Below are 16,933 nucleotides of genomic sequence, written 5' to 3' on the forward strand. Positions count from 1 at the left end.
CTGAAAAGTGATCATCTCTTTTGAACTTGCATATCTCATACGTTTGATGCAATAATAGATTTAGAAAGTATCTCATCAACTCAAACAGAAAACATGGAAAGATCAGTTTTAGTGAGTTATCTTTGAGCTGCTCTGTTTCTATGATTTTTTTAAAAATGTTTCCCAAGTGTTCGTGTCTCTTTCCTCTTCACTGTTACCTACAGGGTAAGACACCTCAAGACAGAGCCCAACAGGCTGGGGACCCAGACTTGGCTGCCTACCTGGAAAGCCGCCAGAATTATAAGATCATTGGCCATGAGGACCTGGAAACTGCTGTTTGACCCTGGTAGACAGGCTGAGAGAACCTCAACAAGCATCTCACCTGTGCCCTCCTGGCGATCGGGCGGCTCCCCTGGAAGAAGCTGATGGAATCCATAAATCTGTCTCTCCTGCAAGAATCTATCTGAGACCATGCCACCAGTTTTAAGGGCTACCAAGATGTACCACAGAACATGATAGCCCACTGAGGATGAGGCAGGATACCTGGAGATTTGTGGACTGCGAGTTCCACAAAATTCGATCCTTATTGCTTCCAGCAAGTAGCATGAACTTCTGTGTTCACCTGTATAATTTATTTTAAAGATCCAAGGATGTTCGTATAAATGGCACTGCTCCCTCGCCCCCCTATGCATTCACTTTTCCCCTGTACCGCACAATTCTACTGTAACGACCCATCGATTTAAAAACAAAAAATATGATCTGTTCTCTTTACATTCAGTCTTTGAAGACCATGAGACTCTGAAGGTCTTTTCAAACCCTCTGGATGTCCTGCAGAAATATAACTGTAAAACTGCTTCCACTTCCAAGACTAAATATACCGAGACTACTTAGTGACCTTTCTGCATGTCTCCTCTCCCTCCCTAACCCTTTTTCATTATACAGGAGCTGGGAGTGCCACATAAGATAGCGTCCGCTTGTGTGCAATATCTCTGAGGTGCGGCAAGGTGGCATGGGAGTTGCCTGGGTTGAGTGGTACCTCGGAGGGGGGACCCAGGGGTCAGCCCAGATGGCGGCACTGTTGCCAAGAGCCGTGGAGGACTGGTTCAGCTTGGGCTGTTGGCCCAGCTCCGTACTGCCTACGTGTAGCCATCTTTGCCTTTTGCTGCAGCAGAGATGGGCAGTGGATTCTCACCAAGGCCCGTAGCGGCTTTGCAGAACCACTCCATTTTAAGTGCTGTTGAAATTGCAGAGCAGAGAACCGTGAGTGGGAACTCTGGTGACAGGAAATGGAGCACTACAACAGCGTTTACTGTTAGGCGTTTTGACTGATAGTAGAAAGCAGGCTAATTGACTTGAAATAAAACAGCAAAAGCAAAAGTAGCAACATATGTCAAAATAACTCACTTAAGAAGAAAACAGTCACCGGAGTGCTGCACAGAGGCTAATAGGTTCGGGTACAGTGCTGAGAGGGGGCCCGCTTTAGGTTTTCCTTCTAAGGTCTTGGTTTTCATTACCCTGAGGGAGCCTTGTCCCAAGGACAAAGCCTTGTTTTACGAGCTCCACTGCCAGACTTTCGAGATGCCTGGATCATTCAGATGGATGCTTCACCTACTGTTGTCAGATTCCAGGGTCATGCCTGATAGCACTGTAGCCCCGCTGTTCATGTACAGGGCAGTCGAATATATCCTTTTCTCTATTTCCCCTGCCAGGATGTTCTTAGTGCCAACTACTGTTGGGAGTCTAACTGGAAGCATCTCGCAGGCAGTAGAATTACAGCTTTTCATCCTGCCACAGACCAGTTGGTACTCACAGGTACCTCTGTTAGGCACTCTCTCATAACTAAAGAATCAGGAGAAAAAGTCTCCTCACTTTCAGAGAAAACATCTGCTTGACTTGGGCATAAGGCAGAAGTGAAAGTGGGTGACGCTTTTTGCTTTAAACTAAACCAATGTCTTCTGAGCTTTCCTCCATTTTGCTCTGAGACACAAGCCAAGTGTTTCCTTTGTGTTTCTGCATGTGAGCATAAATGATTGTCTCTCTGCATTTAAGTTAAAGTCCAGGGGTGCCGCCTCGCTTATCTGAACCCCTTTGGGTCACGTGTCATTTTGAAAGTACAGAGATGATGCACTGTATTAAGTGGGAACAGCCTCTCAGTGGATGGGGACCACATCTGCCCTTAGTTGTTTCCAAGTCAAACTGATGGCATTAGTTTCAGCTTGGAAAGTAGAATCTGTTTTCATACATCAGTCTTAGAAACGGAGCGATCTTTTGGGTTTTCTGGCAAGGGCCAAAGGGACTGCAGTAGATTGTTTCCAGAAGCTGGAAAGAAACATGCTCCAGGAGAATTTAATCACTGGGCTTCTGCTGGGAATTTTTCAGTTGGTGAGACTGTCAAGGAGATGTTGTGATGACAGAAATATAATCCTTACGACAGACTGGAATCTGGCTTTGAATGGTGCCTTCCATGCCCTATATTGAGCCAAGCATTTGGCCACATAGCAATCGCTGGGATGAAGGATTCTGCTCTCACCAACCACCATCTCATATTTCTCTGTGATGCTTCCAAACAGCCCAGAGAAAATTGAGGGTGCAGGTGGCTGTGGGCCAATTCAAATAGCTCCAGCTGAAGTCACACGTAAATCTTCAGTATGGAAATAGATGAAGTAATGACTACTGTAGGGGTCCTGATGCATTTGGAAATTGTTCCAAACCAAAAATTGATGGGGGAATGACATAGGACAAAGGCAAATATCTCTTTGAAAAAGCAAACACCCTAAGAACTTAGGTTTTGAGGGGAAAAAAAGCATCAGAAATGGTCAGAATAGTGACCTATTTAATGCTTTAAACATTAAATCTACCTCCTGTAGCTTTTTTTAAAAAATGGCCACTGCATGTGACAGTCCTGGGCTTAAGAAAAGAGAGAAGGGCATGTGCTCTAGGAGTGTCCAGCGTAGCTTAGGTAGGTAGTAGCCCCTCTCCTGGGCCATCAGGAAGCATGGGAGCAAATAGTCTGGCGCTGGTCTGATAACCACATAACTTTAAAAGACATGAAACTGTACACCTATGGAAATACAATTTTCCACAAAACCTACTGAGAGCACTGCCAAGTGTAGCTGGCTCAGCTGCCATTCCTCTGTGTTTGGCTCAGGAGAGCTCTTCGCGTTGTGCTGCTGTCTGCTCTGGGATTCCATTTTTAGATTGGGCAGATAGAGGTGTGAGAAATGGAGAGTTATTAAAAGCCAACATTATATAACCTTAAAGCTAGTCATTTTCTGGTAGCCTTATATTCTGGTATGATGCATTTAATGAAAAAGGACCCAGTTGTGCTGTGCTTATCACATTCAAGGACTATGATAAAGAACAGAAGCTAAGAAGAAAATAAACACCATGGCCGGGAATTTCACTTTCAGAGTTTCAGTTACCTCTGTAGAGGTTATAGTTCATGGGGTCGCAAAGAGTCAAACACAACTGAGCTCACACACAGAGGTTTTAACCTAAAACGAATGCAGTGTCTGAAATGGAGAATTTAACCGGCGCGTACACAGCCTTGAAACTAGCAGCAAGTGCTGGAAAGCCTCACACGTGCCCCGTTGTTCCCATCCTTCTGTTCTAGCTGGCCTGAGTGTGTAGGCATGTCCGTTTACATTGAGAGATCCTCAACAAGCAAGTAGTTTCCATTTAGACCTAATAACAGTTTCTTTGCCTAAAGGATTTCCAGGATTTATTGACTGGACACCTTATAATATTCATGTCTTAAAAAATGTGGGGCAGCAGTTTTTTTTTTTTTTCCCATGTCAACTTTATTTTAAATGTTTAGGTTTTTTAAATTATAAAAGTTGAATGTGCTTTTTATAAGAAGTTCTAATACCACAGATGAGTATCACATGCAGTGTCAAGGTGTTGCTCTCTGCTGGTGTAGAGTCCTCTGTTCGGCCCTTAGAGATAAACAGCGGGAACACAGATAAACATTGTTGCTTGTACATATGTCAGACATACTCTCCATATACAAGCCTCCACGCACACATAGAGATGTATTTATTTGTAGACATATATGTGTATATATCCTATACACATATATTGCATAAGTTTAAAAAAACATTTTATAAGCATGCTAGTCATCTGTGCCTGTGTGGTTAACTCCAACGGGCAACGATAAGGTAATAGGAAATTTTTCTTTTATTCTTTGTTATTTTTCCTATTACTAAGCCCAGTTCTGTTACTGCAGCACTTCAAATGCACATGACATTTGTTCTTGCCTGTGTCATAAAATCTGTGACCAAGAGGTCTTATAATTGTTTTTCTTACCTTCCATGAAGCATGCAACCTACCTGAGCCTCGAGACTTGTCTATGCTATTTGTGGATCTCGAGTGGAGAGTTTCTCTGTGACACTTACACACCTTTACAAGGCTGAGTTTACAGGACTGACAGTCAGTAGGCTGCCTAATGATATTTAATTCTGGCAAGCTCCCGCCAAAAAGGTGTCACAACTTGGATATGGGTAGGGTCTGAGTAACTTGGCTTCCTTCCAGTAAGAGTAGCTAATGAAATCACTGAAAACAGCATCTTATATTAAGTTATGCTATTTAAAAATAAAGTAGATTGTTGTTAAACTGGCTCATCATAACCATCCAATAAAACTGATTACTTAAATGGATTATTTTTATTTTAGGGGGGAAAGTGTAACATCCTTTAGAGAGTTTTCGGATCTTTAACATTTATTTAGTATAAAATTGCTTCTGCCCAGGTCTTAGCAGAACCATCTCTGAATATCTCAAGTTTCTAATTCTCTAAATGCCATATTCAGCTGATTATTTTAAGTCCTATGTTTTTTTTCCCTCTGCCCGGCCCCTCACACTGACTTTGGCACCGACCCATTTTTATTTCCTGGTCATAATCCCATCTCTGGTCCCTCCAATTGTCTGACCATAGCAGCAGTCCCACTCCTGGACTTTCTGCCACTACCTTCAATAATTCCATTATACAGATGCCCGAGTCTCCCCCAGATATTATGTTCAAACTGAATCAAAATGAAATTACCCTCCAGGACAAGTATCCATTTTGCCTAAAGGACAAATAGACTCCCACTGACCTTGATCATCTTGCACAGTTACAAGAGGTCTTATTCTGAGAAGTAATTTCCCAGATAGATTGAGCAAATTTCTGTCCTAGTCACACGATGAGAGTACACAATTATAGAAGCTTCTTCCACACCCAGTGATGTAAACCGTGTGCCCCCAGGAAGTCACCTGGGTGGCTGGATTCTGTGCATGTTTTATCCCTACTGGCCATTTATGGATTTAGGCCATCTCCCCACAGTTGAATGAGAAATCTCATGGGCTTCCCTGGTGGCTCAATGGTAAAAAATCCATCTGCCAATGTAGGAGGTGCATGTTCGATCCCTGGGTAGGAAAGATCCCCTGGAGAAGGAAATGGCAACCCACTCCAGTATTCTTGCCTGGGAAATCCCATGGGCAGAGAAGCCTGGTGGGCTATAGTCCATGGGGTCGCAAAGAGTCAGACATGACTTAGCGACTAAACAACAAACAACAACCTCACAGAGAGAAACCTAAAACTAGAAACTAAGAGGGGAATCGTGCTCACGACAACCTGTTTGTCCAGGACACTGGCAGTTACTGAACTTGTCCCCCCAACCCGCTCCCCACCAAAAAAAAAAGACATAAAAAATAATTCTTAGGCTGTTGAAGCAGTATGTTTTAAAGTAGAGATTTGAATATTGGATGGTATCTTCATGGTGGACATATTCCAGAATCTGTTTATACATATATTCAGTCATTTTACACACAGTCATCTGTTCACAAATCAATTATACAATCATATATTTAATCATGCATTTGAAGATATGTTTACTCTGGTGCAGGCACCATACAAAGGATATAAGAATTACTGCAAGAGAGAGAGAACTCTTGACCTCATGGAACTCAGTCTAGGAGAAAATGCAAATTCCAATCTGATAAGTTCTGTACAGAGAAGCCCATGGTACTGGGGAGCATGCCCTGCAAGTTCAAGTCTAACCATGTTTTATTTCTATGAAATATGAAATGAGAATAGGAAAGAAGCCACAGTTTGCATTCCCTTTCTCTTGGAGTCTTGTTACTGTTCTTAAAAAAAAAAAAAAAAAAGGATCTGAAACCAAGACTTCAAGATGAGACTTAGAAACTCTACTAAAATGAGAGCCCAAATGTTTATCCTATTTTCGAGGACAGAACTAGGAACAAGAGGCAAAACTTGCAGTTGGATTTTGACTGCAAAATCAAAACTCCACCGTTGGATCATCAAATGGTGGAGTTGTCCCAGAATTAGAAACTTTTAGTAATGGGGAGTATTTAAGCAGAGGCTACGTGGACCACCTGGAGGGATGCTGTGATTTAGGACATGTGTCTGAGGGGGCTGGATTCGATTCTGGGAGCTTTTTTAAATGTTCTTTTAAAATGACTTTGTTGAAAGGGAGGAATCCCTTTGAAAATTTTATAAAAATCTTGACTTTTAATCTTCTAAAATATCATTTTGTGACAGTCTAAGTCTTAAAGAGAATGATGTTTATTTATCATTTAAAAATCTTAAAACTAAGCATGAGTTTAAGAGCTAATGAAAAGAAAGCATACCAAGAGGTATAACTCTACTTCTGGAAGCATCATGGATTCTGATGAATATTCTTAGGCATCCTTAAAAGTCCTATTTGAAATCTGTTTTACTATTCAAATTCAGGATAAAAACGTGCTGTGGTTTGATATTCTTAGAATTACTTGTGATCTGGTATAATCAGAGGAGAAAGCGCTGCCTAAAAGATGTTTGAGGTCCAAGCAAATGTCCATGAAAGGCAATCCTGGAAAGTTCCCTGGCTTCTGCTCCTGGCATGGTAATTACAAGGGAGAGCTTACCCATGAAAATAAGTAATGATTCTGGTTTTGCCCATTTTCCCATAGTGTCAGTATTTTGAGCCAAATAGCATTTGACATGGGAGGCTGTAGTGGTGGGAGCAACTGAAAATTGTTTCTCAATCCTCTAGTGCGTATAGCTTTCAATAAAAATAATTTTAAACACTCAAATCTGTACAATGTATTAGTAACAGTTTCAATGATTTTAGAATGTTACTTAGGCATTTTGATGCATTTTTTACACTTTTGAGCCTCAGTGCAAACCCCTGAGATTTAATGCATATAATGTGTTTAAAATAAATAAATAGTATCTCAGAGCAATGAATTTGACTAACACTGATACATGTAGTAAGTGGTAGAACTGTAGCACAGCTAAGATCTTCAGATATTCCAGACTAATGTGTCTACAATAGATGTTTTCTAAGTAAATAATTTTCCACCATTGCTTTCAATGCTTCTTTACATCCATCATTCAGATTTCCATCATTTAGAAGGTGCCTCCTTGAAAAAATATTTACCTAAGATTCCATAGCATGAGTTGGTTAGGACTGAGGGAGAATATGAAATTAAAAATTTAGGGGTTTTGCTCTCAGACAGAGGCTTATCAGGTTGGACACATTTCAAGGGGGAGAAAAGACCAAATGTTTTGGCACCAGGATGGATTTTACGAAATGACACTTACGAAATTTTACTTCTTGGCTTCTCTGCTTTGTGATTCTCAGCATTTTTAAATGTTGGTATTATTTTCTCTCCTTGAAAGTCACAACTGGAATAATAATATTTCAGAATACTGCACCAAAATGTGTCTTGCCATTCAAGACTCCAAAGCTTAAAGTTTTGGGTGAGTATACAAGGCTAAATCCATCATACACATTAACGTATGGGGTTGGCCAAAATATTCTTTTGGGCTTGTCTATGAGATGTTATGGACAAACCCAAACTTTTTTAGCCAACACAATACATAGAGGCCTAACACTGAAGACGCCACACTTGAGGTAGAAAGAACAAACGGGCCTGAGATATCCTTCCATTCCTAATCTCATATTTACAAGGCACCACTGTGGGCAGTTGATGAATATGTAAAAGAGGGGTGTTTAATCTGGAAGGGAGCCAGATGAATAGGAATGTTGGGAGAAGATGGCTTAAATAGGACTATGAGGTCCAAATTCTGTAGGACAGACGAGATCAGGAACAGACATGGAGGGGAGGCAGGTTTATTTCTTATGTAAGGATTTTGTTTTCCCTAAACATTACATCCAGAAAAATGAATTGGGTTTCCTAAAAAACAGTGAACTTATCACAGCTGATGTTTCTTATAGCATATAAGTAAATATTGAACAACCAGATCAGGGATCATGTTAAAGCAATTGCTTGGACTAAGACTTCTGTGATGTTTTCCAGGTTTCAATTTCTATGATTTTAGACTGGAGCAGAACTCAATTACAGCCCCCTTCTTTCAAGTTCCTGCCATATAGATGCAATGAAAGTATTTCTGTAAAAATACCAGACACTGTAAATATATCCCAGACCATTTAGAAGCCGGTATTTCATGACCTTAAAAAAAAATTTGCTTTGCTTACACACACACACTCACCACTGCCAGCCAATTCCCAAATCTCTAAATAAGATATATATTTCTCCTAAGTCATAAGTCACAAATTCAGGAATTAAAGTGAAAACAAAGGATCTAGTGTTCACTCTCCTACTTTCTCCCCATTTTTTTTTGTTTGGGGTGTGCATTTGGAACTGGAGCTTGGAGAACGGGCAGAAGATCTCTGTATTTTCTGACTACAAAAAGGCATGGAGGCAATTTCTGTAACCTGTTGTCATGAAACAGGACTTAACCTCCCATCCCTAGACTAATTTTCCCGGGATGTTTCTGTTTGTGAACTAGTTTTAATTGCCTACCTTCCCTTACTTCCATGAATTCCTAGATTTCAGGTTGGCTGCATGGGGGTGGGAGTCGTTCTGAGATAGTTGTTAACCGTGGACCCGTATCTGGAGGCTTGCTCAGAGAATTGCTCCCACTCCATCTTGTCTCCCACCCTTCCCACTTGCCTCTGGCTCAGGAAGGTAAGAAAAAGCAGAGTAATAGGGGAAAAAAAAAAAAAAAAAGATTCTCAAGTAATACAGTAATAGGGCGCTAGTCTTAAATTGCCATGGCAACCCACAAATGAATAATATATACTCTCAGCAAACTTTGATCCTCATGAAAAGCAAATTCAGAAGATACAGAGAAAAATTGAAGTGGTTTAGAGTGGCTACAAAGAGTTTCTCAGTTGTGAAATAGTCAACATATATTGCTTAGAAGAATTAGATTATGTCTAGAATTTAGGAGAAAACAGGGCTCTGGTAATAGAAGGAAGAACTTTCCAGCAGAGCTTTCCAAAGGACTGGGTTGATTTTGAAAGAGTTTCTCCAAATGTTCAGAGATTAGACTGTGGACTTGTGCAGGACTCCGATAAAATCTGAGAAAAATAAAGGACAATTTAGGGACTTTTTCATAATCCTTACAAATTCTGAGACTATGACTTTCCTTTTGGGGGGTTTACATGTAACCTTTCCTCTTAAGAATTATAGAAGTAGATTATTATGAATTTTCTTGTAAAAATAAATAGATGAAAGCCCTAAATTGGTTTACCTTATATATTTTTTTAAATTTGTGGGTAATTCTCTCAAATATGTTAGTGAGATCAATTTTTAAGGTAGAGTCTAGCTTTGATATTTATTGTACTTTGTGTGATGAATCCAAATGGTTCCTAACCTTTTAGGTTTTATTAACTGTAAACTTTTTCATTCCCTGTCCCCCTCCCCCATTAGTTGGACCGAGGCTTTGATAACATGTATAATTCCCAATGCAACTGGCACCTAGCTTGATGCTTGCTAACATCCTGATTGTGGGCTGGGACATGTGGGATTCTTGCCATCCTGGGTAGTGAGATTTGGAAATTTAATAGACAAAATATTCTAAGACAACAGAATATTTTGCAAAACACATCTTTGAAAAGTTAGGGTCCAAATTAGTCTCAGTTAAAAAGTTAGGCTGTGGGGTTTTTTAAAAATTACCAATGATGAAGTGGGCAACTATGAATCTGAATATTGTATGGACTATAGCTGATTGAAAATGATGAAAACCATTCCTGTAAAGAATTAAGAAATAGAGGACAATCTCAGTTCCAGAAGAGTGAATACCTTTCATTTAATTTGATTTCTGAGTGGGATAATGTTCCTGGGCATCCAGAGTACCCTTGGCTGTGGGAGTCCACTCTCGAAGGCTATGTCTGTAGGAAGCATTGCAGTCACATTATAAAGGGCTCTTTCATGATTTCTGCTTCTGCCCTACCACATCCCACAGTCACGCCTTTGCAAAGCTGCCAGCTGGCAGGTGGAATCCAAACCAAAGTAGCATCTGCGGCAGGAGGATGAGGAAGTTTATTGCCAGGTAAAGGAGGATCCAGATAACATAAAATGGAGGGTGGGTGGGGAGGGTGGGCTGCGGGAGAATGGAGTTTTTGTAACAAAGTCATAAAGTATTTTTCCCTAATTTTCTGGCATTTCCTATTTATACAAAGTATCTTGATCACCGCGTTGCTCTACAGAGATTTTCACTGGAATTAATTTGGGAGATTGAACTAATCTCTGAAAAAAGACATTGACTAGTTACAGTTACTTTTTGGACACTTTTTCTGTATTGTGAATTGTGTGGACATGTACAGAATAAAAATTAAGAACTACAATTAGTTTCTTTTCTTTGGTTACTGGCTGTTACGTGTAGTTGGTGTGAATATTATCCTTTAGGGGGTTAAATTCGATTTTCAAAATTTGGAAGCAAATGAAGCATTGCCTGTTTTGGGGATGGTAGAAACTAAACTATTTTCCTGATAAGGCAGAAAAAAAACTTTTAGACTTCTTGTCCAGTAAATCTGGACTAAGAGAGAACAGATTTATTCTAACTGAATTTTTAAAATCTATATATAAAACTATAATTGTTAAGACACTGGACTCAGGCAAAGAAAGACAGTAATCCCTGAGAAATGAGAATTAAATAAAATTAGCTCTATGATTTCTTCATTTTTACAGACTTCAGAGAGTTTCCTGGCAATGGCTCAAGGAGTAGAAATTGAGGCAGAGCCTGGAAGATTTCCTAAATTGGTAAGAAAGAGCTGAGACCTTGGGAGACCAAGGCAGCTAGAGCTTCTAGAACTGAGTATCAGAGAGAAGAGATCCACACAGAGAAATAACCCTAGAGTTCTGCAGAGACCCCCCACTCAAGTATTTAATGAAATACTTACCAGGATATGCAAATGAGGAAAGTACCCAACACTGGAAAAAGAACCAGATGGTAAGAAACAGCAGTCAGCTCCCACAAGACTGGGGAAGATGCCTGTTGCCACTAGCCAGGTTGCACCTTTCCTGTCTATCCAGCTTTTATTTCTTAACAAAACATTACCATCTCCTGTGTTTTCCCCCTTTAGTCCCATTTCCTGCCCCTCTCTGGTCACAGGGGGAACCACAGTGATGGTTTTGTGTGAATCTCAGCACATCCCCATCTTTTGTCCCTTCTTCTCCTCCTCAACATCTGTTAACAATATTCCCTGTCACTGAAGTAAGCTTTGACCCCTATGTGGTATCAATATTAGAGATTCTGTGTGTTGTCAAATTTTATTCTAATAGTTGAAAGCAGGAGTGGGGAGTTGCGTTAGCCTGGCAGGTTTGTGTGCCCTGCAATGGATCATAATGTGCAACAACCGCATTCCTTTCTGATAACATTCAAGGCCAGACCTCAATGCCAATGAAAGACAATGTTCCTTTATCTGGGTCAAATAGTTTCTTTTCTGACTTCTATTTGAATCATTCTGCTTCATATTTGTACTCTCTGATTTATGAATTTCTTTCCCTTGGTGTTGGTTATTTTTATTCTGTGGAAAGATAAAACACACACGTACACACATAATTAAAAAAAGAAAATGTCGCTAGTGTCATCTAACTCCCTAATGATTCTTGGAATCCATTCCAGTTCTTTCTCATGAAGGCATCCTTCTCAGAGTCCACTGGCTTCCTGTTCTAGTTTTGATTAATGGTTTCCTAGGGATGATGAAAAATTATTTCCTTAGGATGGTCTTCTTTGGGGCTTCAGCGTTTGTCTTATTACTTCTTGATATCCACGTCTTAATTCCTTGATTTGCTGATGGATAGCCACAAAATGCTTATTAAAACTAGGAATAAGGGGAATTAATTGGGTTCTTGCATATCTAAAAATGCCTATTTTATCTTTTAGAGCTTGTCTATCTTGGGAATTCTAGTTCCAAAGCCATTTTTCTTAGAAATACAGAGAGTCTTAATGAGGAAAAAGAAGGCCCTGTACTTTGTGAAAAGTAGAAGTTCATTTCAAATAGATTAAATCACAGAGTTACATGTTACAGTAGTAAAATGACTCCAGACACCATGGCCATCAAACTGCATTGTGCAGAGGAGAAAACTGTGGTTCCAAGAGCTTAAAACACTGCTCAGGATCACATAGCTAAATAGTGACAGGGAGACTTCACCAAAGCTTAGGGACTTCTCATCTGCAGCTTGTGTCACAATTGCAACATTCGAATGCTTTAGATTCCAGCTGAAGGAATTATGAGGATGAAGCAGATACTTGTGGTAGAAGAAAAATACACTGGATCCCAGGCCCAGTTCTGCTCTGGAGGAGCCCAGTTTCCTGATCTGTAAAACAAGTCTGAACAACTGATGGTCTCTGGACCTCCTTCTGCTTTCAAGTGGTGGGATTCCCTGAAGGGAATCTTTTTATAGAAGACTCATTATAAAGATGGGAAAAGCTTCAAATTGATCACTGTTTAAAGCCTTCACTTTGGAAACCGCTCAAGTCTTCCACAAAGTATACTGTTTGAGCAATATTTGTCATAGTAGTCATGCTGACTGGCATTTTAAAAATCTACAATGTCTTTTTCTATAAGACATCTATGGCTTCAATCCCACACCTCTTGCAGGTTTCAAACCTTGGAATTTCGTGTGTCTTTATTTCTAGAGATCAATACAGTCAGCCACAAGTTGCTAGTTCCTTGACTCTACAGTCTATCACTTGAAAGGTGTAAAGATAATAAGTTCAGTTTTATACAGATGGAAAGGACCAGAACTTACCCACAGCATGGATGCTTAATAAGCATTATGTGTTAAAACCACACGGAGGATGTGGTCATGATAGCTAATGAGGAAGGGTGTTTCTTCTTCACTGCTGAATGTAAGAGGGTCACAGTGGATTTCTTTCCTGCTTGGCATTTTTTGAATCAGTGTGGACAGCCCTGGGTTTGGCATCTATGGTGCTGACAATAGACTGAGTCCACATAACTCTCTCTCTTTCTGAACCTCAGTTTCCTCATCAGAAATACAGAAAACCCCACTGCCAACCAAATGGAGTTGTTATGGACATTAAATGAGATATTGTCTAGAAAAATATTTAGAATAATGCCTAGCACATTGTAAGTTGTTGTTTAGTCACTAAGTTGTGTCCAACTCTTTTGTGACACCATGGACTACAGCCTGCCAGGCTCCTCTGTCCAGGAGATTTCTAGGCAAGAATACTAGAGTAGATTGCCATTTCCTTCTCCAGGGGGTTTTCCAGACCCAGGAATTGAACTCATTTCTCCTGCATTGCAGGTGGAGTTTTTACCACTGAACCTCCTGGGAAGCCCACATAGTAAGTTATACCTATGAAAATATGCTGGGGATGATACACTGGTGAAACGCATAATATCATATTTGTAACACTGTTCTAAGAGTCTGATGCTGGGAGGGATTGGGGGCAGGAGGAGAAGGGGACGACAGAGGATGAGATGGCTGGATGGCATCACCAACTCGATGGACATGAGTTTGAGTGAACTCCGGGAGTTGGTGATGGACAGGGAGGCCTGGCGTGCTGAGATTCATGGGGTCGCAAAGAGTCGGACACGGCTGAGTGACTGAACTGAACTGAATGCACTGTGGCATAGGGGACAGGCAAGATGCTCTCACTTTAGATATCTTAGTTCATTAGATCCAGTTGGTTTGACATTGAAGTCCTAACCTTTTAAGTTTGCCTCAATTGTTTTTATTCCCTGTAGCTTAAAAATGTGTCTTAAAAAGTTAAAGATATACAAACTTTGACAGTGATAAGGTACAACTCTGAAAACAGATTGACTGAAAATATGCAATAAATATAGCCAAAAGTTTGAAATGGAGAGGAGAGAGACAAGATGATGTAGAGCTCTCCTCCTCTAACAAGCAAACCAAAACCACAACAAAAGACTGAACAACCATCCATTAGAAAAGGACTGGAATCTACAAAAAAGATATTTCACATTCAAAGACGCAAAGAGGAAACCACAACAGATTGGTGCACTTGCAATATAATCAAATCCCATACCACCCAGGTGGGTGACCCACAAACATGAGGATAATTATACTGTAGAAGTTTTTCCACAGGAATGAGAGCTCTGAGCCCCATGTGAGGCTCCCTAGCCCAGGAGTCCAGCTCTGGGAGGAGGAGACCCCAAAGCGTTCGGCTTTGAAGACCAACAGGGTTTGACTTCAGGAGCTCCTCAGGACTTGGGGAAACAGAGACTCCATTCTTAGAAAGTGCACACAAAGTCTTGCATCACTGGGGCCAGGGTAAAAAGCAGTGATTCTGCAAGAGCCTGGACCAGACCTACATGCTGGTGTTGGAGGGTCTTGTAGGGAGGTGGCTTTGGCTCTCTCTGGCGTCATAAAAGCTGGTGGTGAACATAGCAGGGAGTGTCACCTATGTGAACTCTGGCTGAACGCAGCCATCGTGGGCCTTTGGCCTAGAGATCCGGGCCTATCCAACAGCCTGTGGGATTCAGTGCTGGGACACCCGAGTCCAGACAACCAACCAGGAGGGATGCAGCACTAGCAATCAGCGGACAGCCTACCCTAAAAAGTTCTTGAACCTGCAGCCACCTCTTCACATGCCACTTGACACACCCCTGCACACCAGAGGATCAAGATCCAGCTCTACCCACCAGCAGGCGGGGAGCAACTCCTTCCACCAAGAAGACTTCATGAGCCTCCAGACCAGCCTCATCCATCATGGGGCAGTCCCCAGAGGCAAGAAAAGTATGGTACTGCAGCCTGCAAACTGAGTCTGAGTCTGAAAACATTGGTCAGAACCTGCAGTGGAACCAGCTGCTCCCTGGGCCTTAGTGATGAGAGGGGACTGTACTGCTGTGATACACAGGAAATCGCCTACAGAGGGTGACTTCTCCAAGGTCAAGAAATGTAATTCACCCACCATACACATAAAAATGTAAATAGAGTTTTAGACAAAATGAGAATGCAAAGGAATATGTTCCAAGTGAAGGAGCAAAATAAAACCTCAGAAGAACTAAGTGAAGTGGAGAAAGACAATGTACCCAAAACAGAGTTCAGAGTAATGATCTTATCATCTTTTTAGATGAACCAGAAACTTGGGGAAAAAGATGGATGCACAGAGCAAGAGGATACAAGAAATTCTTAGCAAAGAGCTAGAATGTATAAAGAAGAACCAAACAAAGTTGAAGAATGCAATAACTCAGATGAAAAATATACAAGAAAGAATCAACAGCAGAATAAATAGGGCAGAAGAACATATCAGTGAACTGGAAGACAAAGTGGTAAAAATAATTGTCATGGAATAGAATAAAGGAAAAACAATGAAAAGAAATGAGAACAGTTTAAGAGACCTCTGAGACAATACCAAATGCACCAGCATTCATATATAGGGGTGCCAGAAGAAGAGGGAGAGAAAAGAGCCTTAAAAATTATTTGAAGAGATAATAGGTGAAAACTCCCCTAGCACAGGAATAGAAACAGTCATCCAACTCCAGGAGTTGCAGAGAGTCTCATACAGGAAAAACCCAAGAGAAACACACAAAGACATATAATCACACTGACAAAAATTAAAGACAAACAGAAAATACTAAAAGAAACAAGGGAAAAGCAACAAATAACATACAATGGAACCCCCCCATAAGACCATCAAGCTGAGTTTTCAGCAGAACCTCTGCAGACCAGAAGGAAGTGGCATAATATATTTAAGAGAAAAAAGGAAAAAACCTACAGCCAATACTACTCCACCCAGTAAGGCTCTTATTCAGATGTGATAGAGATGTCAAAAAAACTTTTACAGTCAAGGAAAAGCTAGAAGAACTCAGTACCATCAAACCAGCTTTATGACAGATGCTAAAGGAACATAACTGAATTGAACTGAACTGAACTGAAAAGAACATTTCTATGTGGAAAAGAAAAAGCCACAACTAGATACAAGAAAATTATGAAAAAGGAAAGCTCACCAGTAAAAGCAAACATACAGTAAAGGTTAAGAAATTATACACACACCAATATGGTATCAAACCAGTAATTGTGAGGAGGAGAATACAAATGCAGGATAATTAAAATGAGTTTGAACTTAAAAGATCAGCAACTTCAATCATGTATATAAATACATACACAAACACACACACACATATATATATGTAAAGAGAGAGAGACTGTATATCAAAACCTCAGTTCAGTTCAGTCACTCAGTCATGTCCAACTCTTTGCAACCTCATGGACTGCAGCACACCAGGCCTCCCTGTCCATCACCAACTCCCAGAGTTTACTCAAACTCATGTCCATTGAGTTGGTAATGCCATCCAACCATCTCATCCTCTGTCATCCCCTTCTCCTCCCAACTTCAATCTTTCCCAGCATCAGGATCTTTTCAAATGAGTCAATTATTTGCATGAGCTGGCCAAAGTATTGGAGTTTAAGCTTCAGCATCAGTCCTTCCAATGAATATTTAGGACTGCTTTCCTTTAGGATGGACTGATTAGATCTCCTTGCAACTGGTTGGATCTCAAGAGTCTTCTCCAACACCACAATTCAAAAGCATCAGTTCTTTGGTGGTCAGCTTTCTTTATAGTCCAACTCTCACATCCATATATGACAACTGGAAAAACCATATTTTTGACAAGACAGGCCTTTGTTGGTAAAATAATGTCTCTGCTTTTTAATATGCTGTCTAGGTTGGTCA

The 16,933-nt window shown here is 40.6% G+C and overlaps 1 protein-coding gene across 2 annotated transcripts in view; it reads left to right on the plus strand.

The window, feature by feature from the left end:
* The window catches only part of DGKI (diacylglycerol kinase iota), a 517,513-nt gene extending 506,900 nt beyond the window's left edge, over window positions 1-10,613 (plus strand). For both annotated transcript variants that reach the window (XM_027538894.1, XM_027538896.1), the window contains one exon: window positions 204-10,613. In XM_027538894.1, the coding sequence (XP_027394695.1) occupies window positions 204-320 (117 nt within the window). In that variant the 3' untranslated portion in view covers window positions 321-10,613. The remainder of the gene's footprint in view (window positions 1-203) is intronic.
* Window positions 10,614-16,933: the final 6,320 nt, after the last annotated feature.

Source organism: Bos indicus x Bos taurus, chromosome 4 (genome assembly GCF_003369695.1).
Source record: "Bos indicus x Bos taurus breed Angus x Brahman F1 hybrid chromosome 4, Bos_hybrid_MaternalHap_v2.0, whole genome shotgun sequence".
NCBI classification, from domain to species: Eukaryota; Metazoa; Chordata; class Mammalia; order Artiodactyla; family Bovidae; genus Bos; species Bos indicus x Bos taurus.